Source organism: Salmo trutta, chromosome 35 (genome assembly GCF_901001165.1).
Source record: "Salmo trutta chromosome 35, fSalTru1.1, whole genome shotgun sequence".
Taxonomy (NCBI): Eukaryota; Metazoa; Chordata; class Actinopteri; order Salmoniformes; family Salmonidae; genus Salmo; species Salmo trutta.
The window spans coordinates 37,182,017-37,199,859 of NC_042991.1; the positions used below are offsets into that span (position 1 = coordinate 37,182,017).

The 17,843-nt window shown below is 38.6% G+C and overlaps 1 protein-coding gene across 1 annotated transcript; it reads right to left on the reverse strand.

The window, feature by feature from the left end:
• Nucleotides 1-1,227: 1,227 nt before the first annotated feature.
• LOC115175152 (visual system homeobox 2) lies at nt 1,228-10,431 on the reverse strand. The gene is made up of 5 exons (XM_029734377.1): nt 9,885-10,431; nt 9,216-9,300; nt 7,906-8,029; nt 3,654-3,834; nt 1,228-2,726 (listed from the first exon to the last, which is right to left on the reverse strand). Exons 1-5 carry the CDS (start codon nt 10,255-10,257, stop codon nt 2,389-2,391), a joined length of 1,101 nt encoding a protein of 366 aa, XP_029590237.1. The 5' UTR covers nt 10,258-10,431; the 3' UTR covers nt 1,228-2,388.
• Between the last annotated feature and the right edge of the window lie 7,412 nt (nt 10,432-17,843).

Below are 17,843 nucleotides of genomic sequence, written 5' to 3' on the forward strand. Positions count from 1 at the left end.
CCTTGCTTTAGCTACTGTGATGGAGTTCACAAATTGTTTTTCATAAAGAAACTGATGAAACACACAGGTGCAAAATCAAGGTGACTTACAAAGATGAGGACGAAGATCAATAGAGGGAGTGAGGGGATTTTTATTTAGCCTTTTAACTAGGCAAGTCAATTCAGAACAAATTCTTATTTACATTGATGGCCTACCAGAAGGCAAAAGGCCTCCTGTGGGGACGGGGCCTGGGAATAAAAATAAAAATAAAGAAAATAAAAATATAGGACAAAACACACACTACATAAAGAGAGACCTAAGACGACAACATAGCATGGTAGCAACACAACATGGCAACAGCACAAAATGGTAGCAACACAACATGGTAGCAACACAACATGGTAGCAACACAACATGGCAACAGCACAAAATGGTAGCAGCACAAAACATGGTACAAACAATTTTCGGGGACAGCACAAATATATATAGTGTCCACAACTAAAGACTCAATATCGAATCTGAAAAGACACATAGGCCTACGTATCCCGAAAGCATGATTGTGTAGTAATGTGTACATGCTAACAGAAAGGAAGGAGATGGATAGCTAGCTAAGTGTGTCATTGTAACAAAGTATTTCATAAATACAACATATTAAAAGTTCCGTTGATTTTTCGTTCTATTATCTATACAATAGATCATCATTGATTTTGGCCGAATAGGCCTGACACAGTATAACCTCTTTGTTTCCGGTTTGATTGGGTTATTTCGCCTAAAAACCTTTAGACTTAACCTATAGAATGTTTTTTGTAAACAGGTTCGCATCCCTGCCCAGCCTTGCGAGAGTGGCCCGAAGGCTGTTTAGCATTTCCAGTGGCTACAAGCGGGGAGACGGTTTTTCTCCAGGCTGTTTTATAAAGGCTGTTTTTTTATTTTCTCTGTTTATTTAACCTTTATTTAACTAGGCTGTGACTTAGAATTAAATTAAAATGAAACGAAAAACTGCTTTATTACGCTGTCTACAGTGCCTTTTTGAATGTATTTTTTTTTAGAAACACCAGTTTGGTCAGAGTATGTGTCTTCACAGATAGTTCGGGTTCATATGAGCCTGCATTTTCCCCGAAGCCACATATAGACTGAGCGTAATAATATAGACTGAGCCTAATAATATAGACTGAGCCTAATAATATAGACAGAGCCTAATAATATAGACTGAGCCTAATAATATAGACTGAGCCTAATAATGCCGTTTTTTCGTTTCACAGTCTACACGCAATTTATACACTATGATGTAATACAACGAAAAACGTTGTTTAAATGCTGAAGCTTAATGTCCCTGCCAGTCTGTCACACTCGCTTCGTAATGTATTTATTTGTAGGCTATAGCCTTTGAAATAATAGGCTGATTTAATATAGCCTAAAAATCATTACGTTTTCGTTCCTCCTTAGGCTACCTGTCTGGCTCGTGACCTATTTAGAGTGTTTAGTTGATTAGGTTATAGGCTCTCAGTTTGGTACAATTAGGGGGTATAACCTATAACATTTAAAAACATAGTCTATATTACAAAATCATTCCATGTGTATCGATTTAAAACAGACCTATGAAATGTGGTTTATGTAATCAGATTATTGTTGATTCATCCTCATCAATGCACACACACGATACCCCTGAATCTTCCATGTAAATAACGTTTTATTACTATTTTAATTATACAGAGACAAAAACAAAAACACAGCTTACTGATTTCCAACTACATGAACGTAGCTATATTTCATTTTAAAATGATTACAATAGAGAAATCCACCATATTATTTCAAGAGAATATTTTGTGTTAAAAAGGTCCGTGAATCCTCTCCAAGATTAGTCTCTTGTTTTTCCACATCATTTCACAAGACACCATGTATATTTTTTTTCACAACATGTCACCTTGTCTGGTTTGAGTTTTACCTTAGCCTATGTACTGTCCCCTATTATGTTATGTAGAGACTGTAATCTATGTAACCAAATAGTTAGTCTTCCTAAAGTTGCAGAATAGCAAGCACCCAAATAGCTGACATTATAAAACACTAGACAGTTATAGACCAGGATATTAGTTATAGAGGTTTACTGAGGTGGAATTTCTCATGATGCAAAATGTGATCTGTACAAAATTGATCTCCATGACTGAAGGGTTTTGAGGTTGACATTATCAGGTCTTGGTGTCAAAGAAACATTATGAAACTTTTTTGCTACTAAGAATATTGTGTATTGTGACCAATACCATCTTGGTTATGATAGTATGGACGTCAGGAGTATGTAAACAGTGTTCTTTACAGAGAGGGCATCAACTTCTTTAGAAGAAGAGCATCCTTATCAGTGACTGGGCTCTCTCTCTCTCTCTCTCTCTCTCTCTCTCTCTCTCAACGTAGGCTTCAACTGTCCTCCTCTTTGTCTTCTGTCTCCATTGGCTGTCCCCCTGTTCCGTCCCCTGAAACTGTCCCCGGTGGTCCGTCACCAGGATGTGTCCCCAGCATTTTAGCGCTGTGTTCCAGAGCTTTAGCTCTGAGTGCAGCGATGCTATTCTCTCGCAGTTCCTCTTTGGATATGGGCGACCTGGTATTCTCCCTTCTCCTTTCCTCCTCCGCTTTCTCCACCTTTCGCTCCACCACTCTCTCCCGCTCTCGTTCCCTGGCAGGCGGTTGGGAATGGGGAGCTTCTAGTTTTCCAGAAGAGGTCGGAACAGGGGTATCCATGGACTTCTTGTGCATACCTGGAAGGAAAAAGGAATCGTTGTTATTCCGGTTAGGAACAGAAAGAGTACTCATCCCATTTGGAGACACGTGTCTAAAGAAAGCAAAGCAACAGTACTAGGAATCTCAAGCTCGTATTGAGCTGTAGCTGACAGGTGGTAGAAGGTCTTGGTCAATTATTGTTTCTGACCTCCACCAAGGTCAGGAGGCAACATGGGAAAGGCACCTTCACTAACAGAGAGGTTTAAACTGCTGGTTGATCCATTTTATTTTATAAAAAAAAAATATATATATATATATATGTAACCTTTATTTAACTAGGCAAGTCAGTTAAGAACAAATTCTTATTTACAATGACGGCCTACCAGAAGGCAAAAGGCCTCCAGCGGGGACGGGGGACATGAATTAAAAATAAATCAAATTAAAATATGCTATGTGAATAGTTAAACCAAGCTCTCCACCTGAACGTTCTCAGCAGTACATACAGCACTAACTACATCATGGGTCAGGACAAGGAGGAATTTCTAAAAGGGTTTTGAGCAGGGCCATGACCTCAATGTCAGACTTAATCCCGGTGCATGTTGGGAGTCGATAAAAAGTGTCAATGACGGGTGTTAATCAATAAGATGATAATCCTACTTTATCAGACTGGATTAAGATGCATCTCCTCTCTGCTTGATGTATCGGTCCATTGATTAGCATAGATCAATGAGATGGTAACTAATTGAAAACAAAGCGTACCTCAGAAGCAAATATGTTAGTAATTTAGCAGATACTCTTATCCAGAGTGATTTACAGTAGTGTGTACATACATTTTCATTCGTACTGGTCCCCCCTGTGGGAATCGAACACACAACCCTGGTGTTGCAAGTGTCATGCTCCACCAACTGAGCCACATGGGACCCCAGCACACCCACCCACCCACCCACCCACCCACAGTGCCTTACCCAGTAGCCATGGGGCACAGGAATCCATGACGCCGTCCTTGGCTGACTTGAGGATGGACTCAGGCAGAGGGATGGAGTGGCGGACCATGGCACCGTACAGGCCGTACTCCGCCATCACACTGCTGCGACCCCAACACTTCTCCCTCTTCCTCCACTTGGCACGGCGGTTCTGAAACCAAACCTGCAGGGAGGGAGGGAGGGACAGTGGATGGAAGTTTAGGTTCAGTTGAACATCTTGGTACATACAGTACCAATCAAAAGTTTGGACACACCTAGCCATTCAAGGGTTTTTCTTTATTTTCTTCAATGTAGAATAATAGTGAAGGCATCAAAACTATGAAATAACACATAGAATCATGTAGCAACCAAAAAAAGTGTGAAACAAATCTAAATATATTTTAGATTCTTAAAAAGTAGCCACCCTGGGTTGGGTTACTACATGATTCCATATGTGTTATTTCATAGTTCTGATGTCTTCGCTATTATTATACAACGTAGAAAATAGTAAAAAAAAAAAAAGAAAAACCCTTGAATGAGTAGGTGTCCAAACTTTTGACTGCATTTTTATGTTTCTGCATATGTCCTTCAATATAATGTAAAAAAAGATATAAGCTTAGCTATATGGACATCATCCACAAGTCAAACAACAAATTGGCATAGCAGACACTAAATATTTTAAACACATTCTAACAAAAAGATCTTATATGAAGAAGAAAAAAGAGATTCTAAAAAGAATCAGTATTTAGCTAGGATGGTCCACTCAGCAACAATCACTGTTTTTTTTCAAGGAGTCCTGTGATGGAAAGAGGACGTCTCAATTGAAACATCAAGCCACTGGTATTACACCCACATGATAAGGTGAGAGTAGACCTGTTGAACTAAAACGTCCATTTGTTGGATATAGTGACTGCATTACCACAGACTTTATTCTCTAGTTATAGAACAAGGACACCTGATGGAGAAGAATCAGATATTCATAAGATATTATGCTGTTTCTGCTACATTCACCTGTGTGTGTGTGTGTGTGTGTGTGTGTGTGTGTGTGTGTGTGTGTGTGTGACTCCCTCTCCCCTAGACTAATCGAGTGCCTAAATTGATTTCCTTTCCACCGTGGAGACCCAGTAATAACCTTACCACTTCAGATTCAGAGACATGCATATAGATCAGGGAGAAAGATACAGAGAGAAGAGAGATGGGTCTGGTGATAACCTCCATCTCGTGGTGATCGGTCTGGAGATAAGGAATTACTTCCAGGGCAGAGGAGTGTGTGTGTGTGTGTGTGTGTGTGTGTGTGTGTGTGTGTGTGTGTGTGTGTGTGTGTGTGTGTGTGTGTGTGTGTGTGTGTGAAACAGCTGAGCTGAGAAAGCGGAGGAGAGGAGGGTGACCCTAGGGGCACATGGAGGCTGATTGAAAAGTTAATTTCCAGAGCCAATCAATGGGTGACAGGCTTTCAAAAATCACGAGGGAAATTACAAAGCTAGAACCCAGGAGAGCCCTGCCATTGACCCATGCTAATTAATTTCACTGTAGTTATCATTTCATTGATGGCTCCCACCATGCCTTGTGCTAAAGCATCTCTCCGCCTCCCTGTCTGTCTCCCTGTCTGTCTCCCTGTCTGCCTGTCTGTCTGCCTGTCTGTCTCCCTGTCTGTCTCCCTGTCTGTCTGCCTGTCTGTCTCCCTGTCTGTCTGCCTGTCTGTCTCCCTGTCTGCCTGTCTGTCTGTCTCCCTGTCTGTCTCCCTGTCTGTCTCCCTGTCTGCCTGTCTGTCTGCCTGTCTGTCTCCCTGTCTGCCTCCCTGTCTGTCTCCCTGTCTGTCTGCCTGTCTGTCTGTCTCCCTGTCTGTCTCCCTGTCTGCCTCCCTGTCTGTCTGCCTGTCTGTCTCCCTGTCTGCCTCCCTGTCTGCCTCCCTGTCTGTCTCCCTGTCTGTCTCCCTGTCTGTCTCCCTGTCTGTCTCCCTGTCTGTCTGGCTGAGTGGATGGTTGAGTGGATGGCTGAGTGGATGGTTGAGTCCCAGGGGGAAGGGTGCCAAGCTCTCCTGATTTAAGGAATTACACCAGAGGAAATGTGGTGTTAATTGAGCAGAGAGGGTGTGGTGGTGGTGATAGGGTGTTACAGTGCCTTGTAAAAGTATTCATCCCCCTTGGCGTTTTTCCTATTTTGTTGCATTACAACCTGTAATTTAAATGGATTTTAATTTGGATTTCATGTAATGGACAAACACAAAATAGTCCAAATTGGTGAAGTGAAAAAAAAACTTGTTTCAAAAAATTCTAAAACAATTCTAAATGGAAAAGTGGTGCGTGCATATGTATTCACCCCCTTTGCTATGAAGCCCCTAAATAAGATCTGGTGCAACCAATTACCTTCAGAAGTCACATAATTAGTTAAATAAAGTCCACCTGTGTGCAGTCTAAGTGTCACATGATCTCAGTATATAGACACCTGTTCTGAAAGGCCCCAGAGACTGCAACACCACTGAGCAAGGAGGCACCACCAAGCAAGCAGCACTATGAAGACCAAGGAGCACTCCAAACAGGTCAGGGACAAAGTTGTGGAGATGTACAGATCAGGGTTGGGTTATAAAAAAATATCAGAAACTTTGAACATCCCACGGAGCACCATTAAATCCATTATTAAAAATGTAAAGAATATGGCACCACAACAAACCTGCCAAGAGAGGGTCACCCACCAAAACTCACGGACCAGGCAAGGAGGGCATTGATCAGAGAGGCAACAAAGAGACCAAAGATAACCCTGAAGGAGCTGCAAAGCTCCACAGCAGAGATTGGAGTATCTGTCCATATGACCACTTTAAGCCGTACGCTCCACAGAGCTGGGCTTTACGGAAGAGTGGCCAGAAAAAAGCCATTGCCTAAAGAAAAAAATAAGCAAACACGTTTGGTGTTCACCAAAAGGCATGTGGGAGACTCCCCAAACATATGGAAGAAGGTACTCTGGTCAGATGAGACTAAAATTGAGCTTTTTGGCCAACAAGGAAAATGCTATGTCTGGCGCAAACCCAACACTTCGCATCACCCCGAGAACACCATCCCCATAGTGAAGCATGGTGGTGGCAGCATCATGCTGTGGGATGTTTATCATTGGCAGGGACTGGGAAAGTGGTCAGAATTGAAGGAATGATGGGATGGTGCTAAATACAGGGAAATTCTTGAGGGAAAGCTGTTTCAGTCTTCCAGAGATTTGAGACTGGGACGGAGGTTCACCTTCCAGCAGGACAATGACCCTAAGCATACTGCTAAAGGAACACTCGAGTGGTTTAAGGGGAAACATTTAAATGTCTTGGGATGACCTAGTCAAAGCCCAGACCTCAATCCAATTGAGAATCTGTGGTATGACTTAAAGATTGCTGTACACAAGCAGAACACATCCAACTTGAAGGAGCTGGAGCAGATTTGCCTTGAAGAATGGGCAAAAATCCCAGTGCCTAGATGTGCCAAGTTGATAGACATACCAAGATACTTGCAGCTGTGATTGCTGCAAAAGGTGGCTCTACAAAGTATTGACTTTGGGTGTTTGAATAGTTATACACACTCAAGTTCTGTTTTGTCTTATTTCTTGTTTGTTTCACCCCAAAAATATTTAGCATCTTCAAAGTGGTAGGCATGTTGTGTAAATCAAATGATACAAACCCCCAAAAAATCTATTTTAATTCCCGGTTGTAAGGCAACAAAATAGGAAAAATGCCAAGGGGGATGAATACTTTTGCAAGCCACTGTCATTGATCAGAGAGAGTGTGGTGATGATAGGGTGTTAATTGATCAGATAGGGACTTGTGTGTTGTAGGATATATACTCATGCTTGAGCATACACAGACACACACCAGGCCACACACCAGGCCACAGACACACACCAGGTCACACACACACACCAGGCCACACACACAGCAGGCCACACACACACACACACACCAGGCCACACACACACCAGGCCCCACACACACACACACACACACACACACACACACACACACACACACACACACACACACACACACACACACACACACACACACACCAGGCCACACACACACACCAGGCCACACACACACACACACACACCAGGCCACACACACACCATGCCACACACACACCATGCCACACACACACACCAGGCCACACACACACACACACACACACACACCAGGCCACACACACACCATGCCACACACACACACCAGGCCACACACACACACCAGGCCACACACACTGCCAGGTTCCAGTACGTTATGTACCTGTATCCTGTCCTCTGGAAGTTCAGTCTTCATGGAGAGCATCTCTCTGGCGTAGACATCAGGGTAGTGGGCCTCGTTGAAAGCTTTCTCCAACTCATCCAGCTGATACGATGTAAATATAGTTCTGATAAGAGAAGGAACAAACAAACTTATTTTGGTGAGAAACATTTTAGAGTTGAATTCTGACTGCAAGCGTCAAGTCTATAAAATCAAGGTCTCCCTCATAAAAATAGATATTCTGACCTCAACAGGACTTTCTGGATAAATAAAAGTTAAATAAAAAGAAACATGTTTTTTTTTACACAATTTCCCATATATATATATGATGATGAAGTGCTGTGTATGTCAAGCACAAGGCATACACTTTCCACTCTAAATCAAATCTAGGCTAATCAAACATATTTTAATAACAATGGATAAGCATAATTTAGTCAATACAGAATGTTTGGTTCATACCACAGAGGTCACAAAACTATTTATTAAATAATAAAAAAAAGTAATATGAATAGGTCCCATAAATAATTACATTATCAGGACATTAATTATTGTTTTCCTTGAAGTAGACTGCTTGTAGAATATACAGCACCAGAGATATTGACATATTAACGAAAACGTCTAAAACAAATAATTGTCAAGTATGAATCGAAATAGATTTTCTAAATGATTTTAATTCCTCAAATAGAGATGAGATGGTTTATTATTATTATGACATTTTTTTGGCGATAAGAGACGGCTTATATTATATAGACAAATTAGTCGAGGTTCATATTTTCGATACAGTTCTCTTTCTACTGTAGCAATAAACAAAATGTAAAGATTTTGTTTTTATTCTAAATATTTCATGCGGAATACTGCTATGTGTTATCAAATGATTTTTTTTTATTTTCTACTTCATTTTGTTTATTGCTACAGTAGAAAGAGGACTGTATCGAAAATATGAACCTCTCCTAATTTGTCTATATAATATAAGCCGTCTCTTATCGCCAATTTTTTAAAATTATTAATAATAATAATAATATATTACCATCTCATCTCTATTTGAGGAATTAAAATCATTTAGAAATCTATTTCGATTCATACTTGACAATTATTTGTTTTAGACGTTTTCGTTAATATACATGTTCTGAGAAAATGTAGGGAGGCGCATATTCGAAATACTGTAGGTTTTTATCAATGTGAATATTTCGCTTTCCAAATACTTCACAAAAAAACTTCGCACGGAATTTTGTTCATTTATATATCCCTAAAACGTCATATAGTCCAATTCAAACACACTGAGGTAAATATTAGTTACAGGTAATAGTTTTTACCTGTGTCGTCTCTTCTTTCTTTTCTTGTTCTGGCTCATCGATGAATTAGAAAATGTCTTTTCACTGGAGGACACGTCATCTGAATCTGTAAATAAATAGCCCTAGTTTATTATTAAATAGCCGCAGGTATATTGCTAATACAATTACAATGTAATACTTATAAACTCTTATCCTCCACAGGGTTTCCCAAAACTCGGTCCTCGGGACCCCAAGGTTCACGTTTTGGGTTTTTCCGGAGCACTACACAGCTGACTCAAATGATCAGAGCTTAATGATTATGTGGTTATTTGAGTCAGCTGTGTAGTGCTCCGGAAAAACCCAAAACGTGAACCTTGGGGTCCCGAGGACCGAGTTTTGGGAAACCCTGTGGAGGATAAGAGTTTATAAGTATTACATTGTAATTGTATTAGCAATATACCTGCGGCTATTTAGTTTGGGAAACCTGTCCTACAGTGTAGCAATATATTTTTTTTTAAACAGGAGAAGAGAATTTGCAATCATTAAAATCAGAATGACATTTTCAACTGGTTCCAACATAAACATTGGAATGAAGTGCAGAGCGCTCAACCAACGTGAGTCGAGGTGCAACTAAAAATCAAATCAAATGAGATTGAAAAGGCGCAACCCTCGCTCAAAATGTAAATAAAACATTTTTAAAAATAAATTTACCAGAACAGCTTGCGGAATGTTGGGCATCCAGCTGTCCCGTTTCCCTGGCCCTGTTGAGCGGCTGAAGGTGAACACTCTGCGCCTCCTGTAACACCTCCAGAAAGGCAGGCTGGCTGTAAAACGAATGAATTCCTCCTGGACCAATAATTCCCATTCCAACCCCGACTGCTGCGGGGCCCAAAGCCGACCTAGCCGTCAGAAGGTGCGCCCTGTGCTGCAGAGATTCCAACGGACGCCGCGGAACCGCGGGCGGCTCCTTGTTTAAGCCCAGAATTTCCTGGATTCCAAATCCTGTGCATCTATGCGTCGTAATAGAACCCATTTTTGACGTTTGTTGTTGCTGGAGTCCAACTAGTTTTAAGGGCGAAGCCATTTTCTATTTATTCAAAGAGTCTGAAAAGAACGGTCCATTATTTTCCTGTCATGACTGTTCTCTCTGATGATATTCCCTGATTGGTGTTCCCGCCCTGCACAAGACAGTCCCTTGTGCAATCACCAGTGTGCTCTCTCTCTCTCTCCTGTCTCTCTCTGTGTCTCTCTGTCTCTCTCTCCTGTCTCTCTCTGTGTCTCTCTGTCTCTCTCTCCTGTCTCTCTCTGTCTCTCTCTCTCTCTCTTTCTCCTGTCTCTCTCTCTCTCTCCTGTCTCTCTCTGTCTCTCTCTCTCCTGTCTCTCTCTCTCTCTCTCTCTCTCTCTCTCCTGTCTCTCTCTCTCCTGTCTCTCTCTGTCTCTCTCTCTTTCTCTCTCTTTCTCTCTCTGTCTCTCTCTGTCTCTCTCTGTCTCTCTTTCTGTCTCTCTCTGTCTCTGTCTCTCTCTCTGTCTCTCTCTGTCTCTCTCTCTCTGTCTCTCTCTGTCTCTCTCTCTTTCTCTCTCTTTCTCTCTCTGTCTCTCTCTGTCTCTCTCTGTCTCTCTTTCTGTCTCTCTCTGTCTCTGTCTCTCTCTCTGTCTCTCTCTCTCTCTCTCTCTCTCTCTCTGTCTCTCTCTCTCTCCACAACGTTCCCTTTTTATCCAACAGGTTCCTGGCGCCAGGGGTCATTTCTGTCAGCCAATCACCACAGAGAACTCAACGCCACATTCAACAAGACAACAAAAGGGGTCAAACGATTCTTTCGCGATGGCAGATCGATTCAAAGAAAATACATTTTTAAGACGTTTTAGATTTGTTATTAAGAGAAGGTATTTCCAGACAACATGGTTTTATTAACCCACCATAAAGCCTCTGTTACTGAAAACGGTCCAGAATTGGTGACAGGAATCAGAATGCAGAACTCCTGTTATTTTACCGCCTTCAAAGTCTGTGTTTCACAAAATAATGCACGTTGTTTCTTGCCATCGCCATACATGATTATTCGATTTTTTTTAATGTTATCAAGTGTTTATTTCAGATCAAGCTGTCGTCGAAAATCGAAACATACTTCAACATTGATATGTTTACTGTCTGAGTTTAACGAAGTGATGGATTATGCATCTGTCCATTCGATAAGGAAACAGGGAAACGTTTTTTTTTACAGAAGGTAATGCTTGAGGTGATGAGTTCATTTTAAACTAGAGGCTATCAAGAATCCAATTATGAACCACATAAATAAATAAGGTACAACCATTACTTGTTTTAATGCTGCTATACAGGCTATGTAAATATGTATTTAAATTGTAGCCTATTTTAATTCCCATCTAATTAGTTAAGTGTTGATTTTTCTCCCAAGACTGAATTTACATGAATACAATCTAATCTCAAAGAGACATAGGATCTATCAAAAAACACATTCCCGACATGTCTCTCCCTGTCCAATCAGGACCGCTCAATTGAATCCTCAACTGCCACAATAAATGGCCGCAATAAAAAGGAGAGTGTTTTTTGAAGTCTTCAGTTAAAACCTTTAATTATATTACCAGCGTAGAGTAAAAATCGATCGCTACAAACTTTGTTCGGGTTATTACTTTCACTGTAGCCCGGGGTTTTTTCCATTTCCCTGTCTCGGTAATTTCAGGGACTTAATCCCGCAGCCATCCGGTCGTAAAGTATCCAATCAAGCGGATAAAACCCTCAACCGCTTCATTTGGACAGAGTTTGGGTCTGTGCCTGACTGGCTCGGAATATCACATCATCCCCGTGTCATTAATATACTATATAAGGAAATATGACACAATGGAACAAAATGTTGTATATGAAACAGGATAATGACCGTTGTATTATATAAAGGGGAACAAAAACGAATCAAGGGAAAAACAAAAACAACAACATAAAGTCTACATATTATTACTGTTATTATTCGGCAGTATAACCTTTAATAATTTGTTAGGCTACATTTCGTTTTGTCTGTCATAATTACAATGATGATCGTTATCGAACTAAAAACAATCGATTTTTAATTTTTGGGTTTGTCTCGATTTGTAGGCATCATTTTTGACTGGATCTCATATAGGCTATTTGACCTTTAATCAGAATTTTACAAAAAATATGATTAAAAATGCCTATTCTTTCATCTTGATGAATGAATGAATTGGCCTACCACTGATGTAGCCTATCAAATAAAGAATAAACTAATTCCAAAAACATCACTGGAGCTAAAATATCACGGCGCAATTCAAACAGTTTATTACCAGTATACAGAATAACTAATTCATTTGTTAAAAAGACGCTCATAAAAATTAATCCCTAAGGTCTAATCAGTGTGCTGCGCGATCTATTTGCATATTGTAATTAGTTTTGCATACTAAATGTTTTGTCTTTGGTTTTCACAATGCTTCATTTTGCGCATCTGTTGATATGACGTTTTTTTTTAAACAGGTCACATGATTAAGAGTACAATGTCCTTGTTCAGAGTATTTAGGACACACACACAACAGGGTGGCATCGCGAACGACTTAAAAACCCCATCCTTTACACTAATGCCCTAAAATTACCACAAATAATAAAGGCCATGAATGAAATGAAGCCTGTTGTTTTTCCTTAGTGAGGGATGTTGATGACGTTTCATCACATACCTACAGGGATATATAAGATTATTATGTATGAAAGAAAAAGAAGGAAGTTGCCAAGGATGTGAAAACACAAATCCGATATCGAAAATGATGTTGACGATCTTGACAGAGTGGTCAAACAAAGACGCCCTAAAAGGGTACAGATTTTAGGATCAAGTCAAAGATATCTCCAGCTTCATTCATCTCCCTCTCACGACAACCTGTTTTTGTAACCGTTTTGTGATTTTTATATTGAGCAGATATCTAACGATAATTAAAACCCCCCATTTGATTTGTTAGATAAGTGGAAAATATCCCTTAATTATTGATTTTTTTTTTTTTACATAACTAATCCTGTCTAATCAGCTATTATTCAATTAAGGTGGAGTTTGTCTCGCTCAGGGATAATTTGTGGCACACTTTTAGACATCTGGACACGTAATTATGTCGAGGACTGAGATACAATTTATGGAAATGAGCAGACGCCTTCGATGTAGGCAGGAGATAAACACCGATCTTATCAAAGTACCATGTGGCAATGAATAAATAAATACGTGATTTATCCCGGACCCGTTTGGCGTCATGATGGGATAGCGGGCTGCCGCTGCCGCTGCCGCTGCGGCTGCACCACCGAACTGCACGACCGATTTTCTGCTAATAAAACCACATGATGGTTAGTGGACACGTCATTTGTCTCATTACGAGCGCAGTACGCATTGCGTGGCACAATATGCCTCAACATTCAAGAAACCACTTTGCACATAAGGTGGAAAATAATGTTGAATATTTTTAAATTGCTCCCAGCGTCCTATTCACGCGGATTTAAACACAAAACTTCATGAAGAAAGTTGATCCATCAGAATCCCGTTTGATTTGAAATAAGATTTTATAATATTTGGATACATAAAACGTTCAATACCAACAGAACAGAGTACATTCGGTATCTCATACAGAATATAGTCTATACAGAATATAGTCTATACAGAAAATAGTCTATACAGTATATAGTCCATACAGAAAATAGTCTATACAGTATATAGTCCATACAGAATATAGTCTATACAGAATATAGTCTATACAGAATATAGTCTATACAGTACATAGTCTATACAGAAAATAGTCTATACAGTATATAGTCCATACAGAATATAGTCTATACAGAATATTGTCCATACAGAATATAGTCTATACATAATATAGTCTATACAGTATATAGTCTATACAGAATATAGTCTATACAGAATATAATATATACAGTACATAGTCTATACACTATATAGTCTATACAGAATATAGTCTATACAGATTATAGTCTATACAGAATATAGTCTATACAGATTATAGTCTATACAGAATATAGTCTATACAGAATATAATATATACAGTATATAGTCTATACAGAATATAATATATACAGTACATAGTCTATACACTATATAGTCTATACAGAATATAGTCTACACAGTACATAGTCTATACAGAATATAGTCTATACAGAATATAATATATACAGTATATAGTCTATACAGAATATAGTCTATACAGAATATAATATATACAGTACATAGTCTATACACTATATAGTCTATACAGAATATAGTCTATACAGAATACAATATACACAGAATATAGTCTATACAGAATATAGTCTATACAGAATAGTCTATACATAATATAGTCTATACAGAATATAATATATACAGAATATAGTCAATACAGAACATAATATATACAGGATATAGTAGATACAGTATATAGTCTATACAGTATATAGTCTATACAGTATATAGTCTATACAGTATATAGTCTATACAGAATATAGTCTATACAGAATATAATATATATAGTACATAGTAGATACAGTATATAGTCTATACAGAATATAGTCTATACAGTATATAGTCTATACAGAATATAGTCTATACAGGATATAGTAGATACAGAATATATTCTATAGTATATAGTAGGTACAGTATATAGTCTATACAGAATATAGTCTATACAGAATATAGTCTATACAGTATATAGTCTATACAGAATATAGTCTATACAGTATATAGTCTATACAGAATATAGTCTATACAGAATATAATATATATAGTACATAGTAGATACAGTATATAGTCTATACAGAATATAGTCTATACAGTATATAGTCTATACAGAATATAGTCTATACAGGATATAGTAGATACAGAATATAGTCTATAGTATATAGTAGGTACAGTATATAGTCTATACAGAATATAGTCTATACAGAATATAGTCTATACAGAATATAGTCTATACAGTATATAGTCTATACAGAATATAGTCTATACAGTATATAGTCTATACAGAATATAGTCTATACAGAATATAATATATATAGTACATAGTAGATACAGTATATAGTCTATACAGAATATAGTCTATACAGTATATAGTCTATACAGAATATAGTCTATACAGGATATAGTAGATACAGAATATAGTCTATAGTATATAGTAGGTACAGTATATAGTCTATACAGAATATAGTCTATACAGAATATAGTCTATACAGAATATAGTCTATACAGTATATAGTCTATACAGAATATAGTCTATACAGTATATAGTCTATACAGAATATAGTCTATACAGAATATAATATATATAGTACATAGTAGATACAGTATATAGTCTATACAGAATATAGTCTATACAGTATATAGTCTATACAGAATATAGTCTATACAGGATATAGTAGATACAGAATATAGTCTATAGTATATAGTAGGTACAGTATATAGTCTATACAGAATATAGTCTATACAGAATATAGTCTATACAGAATATAGTCTATACAGTATATAGTCTATACAGAATATAGTCTATACAGTATATAGTCTATACAGAATATAGTCTATACAGAATATAATATATATAGTACATAGTAGATACAGTATATAGTCTATACAGAATATAGTCTATACAGTATATAGTCTATACAGAATATAGTCTATACAGGATATAGTAGATACAGAATATAGTCTATAGTATATAGTAGGTACAGTATATAGTCTATACAGAATATAGTCTATACAGTATATAGTCTATACAGTATATAGTCTATACAGTATATAGTCTATAGTATATAGTCTATAGTATATAGTCTATACAGTATATAGTCTATAGTATATAGTCTATACAGTATATAGTCTATAGTATATAGTCTATACAGTATATAGTCTATAGTATATAGTCTATACAGTATATAGTCTATACAGAATATAATATATATAGTACATAGTAGATACAGTATATAGTCTAAATGTATAATAAAATTACAGTTACGTAACTATTCAGACCCTTTACTCAGTACGTTTTATTTATTTATTTCTTTGTTTATTTATTTTGCTCCTTTGCACCCCAGTATTTCTACTTTGCACACTCATCTAGTGTCAAATCTACCATTCCAGTGTTTTACTTGCTATATTGTATTTACTTTGCCATCATGGCCTTTTTTGCCTTTACCTCCCTTATCTCATCTCATTTGCTCACATTGTATATAGACTTATTTTTCTACTGTATTATTGACTGTATGTTTGTTTTACTCCATGTGTAACTCTGTGTTGTTGTATGTGTCGAACTGCTTTGCTTTATCTTGGCCAGGTCGCAATTGTAAATGAGAACTTGTTCTCAACTAGCCTACCTTGTTTAATAAAGGTGAAATTAAAAATAAAAAAAAACATTGTTGAAGCACCTTTGGCAGCGATTACAGCCTCAAGTCTTCTTGGGTATGACGCTACAAGCTTGGCACACCTGTATTTGGGGAGTTTCTCCCATTCTTCTCTGCAGATCCTCTCAAGCTCTGTCAGGTTGGATGGGGAGCGTCGCTGCACAGCTATTTTCAGGTCTCTCCAGAGATGTTCGATCGGGTTCAATTCCGAGTTCTGGCTTTCGCAACCAAGGACATTCAGACACTTGTCTTGAAGCCACTCCTGTGTTGTCTTGGCTGTGTGCTTAGGGTTGTTGTCCTTTTGGAAGGTGAACGTTCGCCCCAGTCTGATGTCCTGAGCACTCTGGAGCAGGTTTTCATCAAGGATCTCTCTGTACTTTGCTCCGTTCATCTTTCCTTCGATCCTGACTAGTTTCCCAGTCCCTTCTGCTGAAAAACATCCCCACAGTATGATGCTGCCACCACCATGCTTCACCGTAGGGATGTGCTTCCTCCAGATGTGACGCTTGGCATTGAGGCGAAAGAGTTCAATCTTGGTTTCATCAGACCACAGAATCTTGTTTCCCATAATCAGAGTCCTTTAGGTGCCTTTTGGCAAACTCCAAGCGGGCTGTCATGTGCTTTTCACTGAGGAGTGGCTTCCGTCTGGCCACTCTGTAATAAAGGCCTGATTGGTGGAATGCTGCAGAGATGGTTGTCCTTCTGGAAGGTTCTCCCATCTCCGCAGAGGAACTCTGGAGCTCTGTCAGAGTGACCATTGGGTTCTTGGTCACTTCCCTGACCAACCTCTTCTCCCCCGATTGCTCAGTTTGGCTGGGCGGCCAGCTCTAGGAAGAGTCTTGGTGGTTCCAAACTTCTTCCATTTAACAATGATGGAGGCCACTGTGTTCTTGGGGACCTTCAATGCTGCAGATTTTTTTTTTGTACCCTTGACCAGATCTGTGTCTCAACACAATCCTGTCTTTGAGCTCCACTTACATTTCCTTCGACCTCATGGCTTGGTTTTTGCTCTGATATGCATTGTCAACTGTGGGACCTTATATAGACAGGTGTGTGCCTTTGCAAATCATGTCCAATCAATTGAATTTAACACAGGTGGACGCCAATCAAGTTGTAGAAAGATCTCAAAAATGATCACTGGAAACAGGATGCACCTGAGCTCAATTTCTAGTCTAATTGCAATGGGCCTGAATACTTATGTAAATAATACCCCATCTGTTTTTAATTTGTAAAAAATGTGAAAAAAAAACTGTTTTTCGTTTTGTCATTATGGGGTATTATGGGTATTGTGTGCAGAT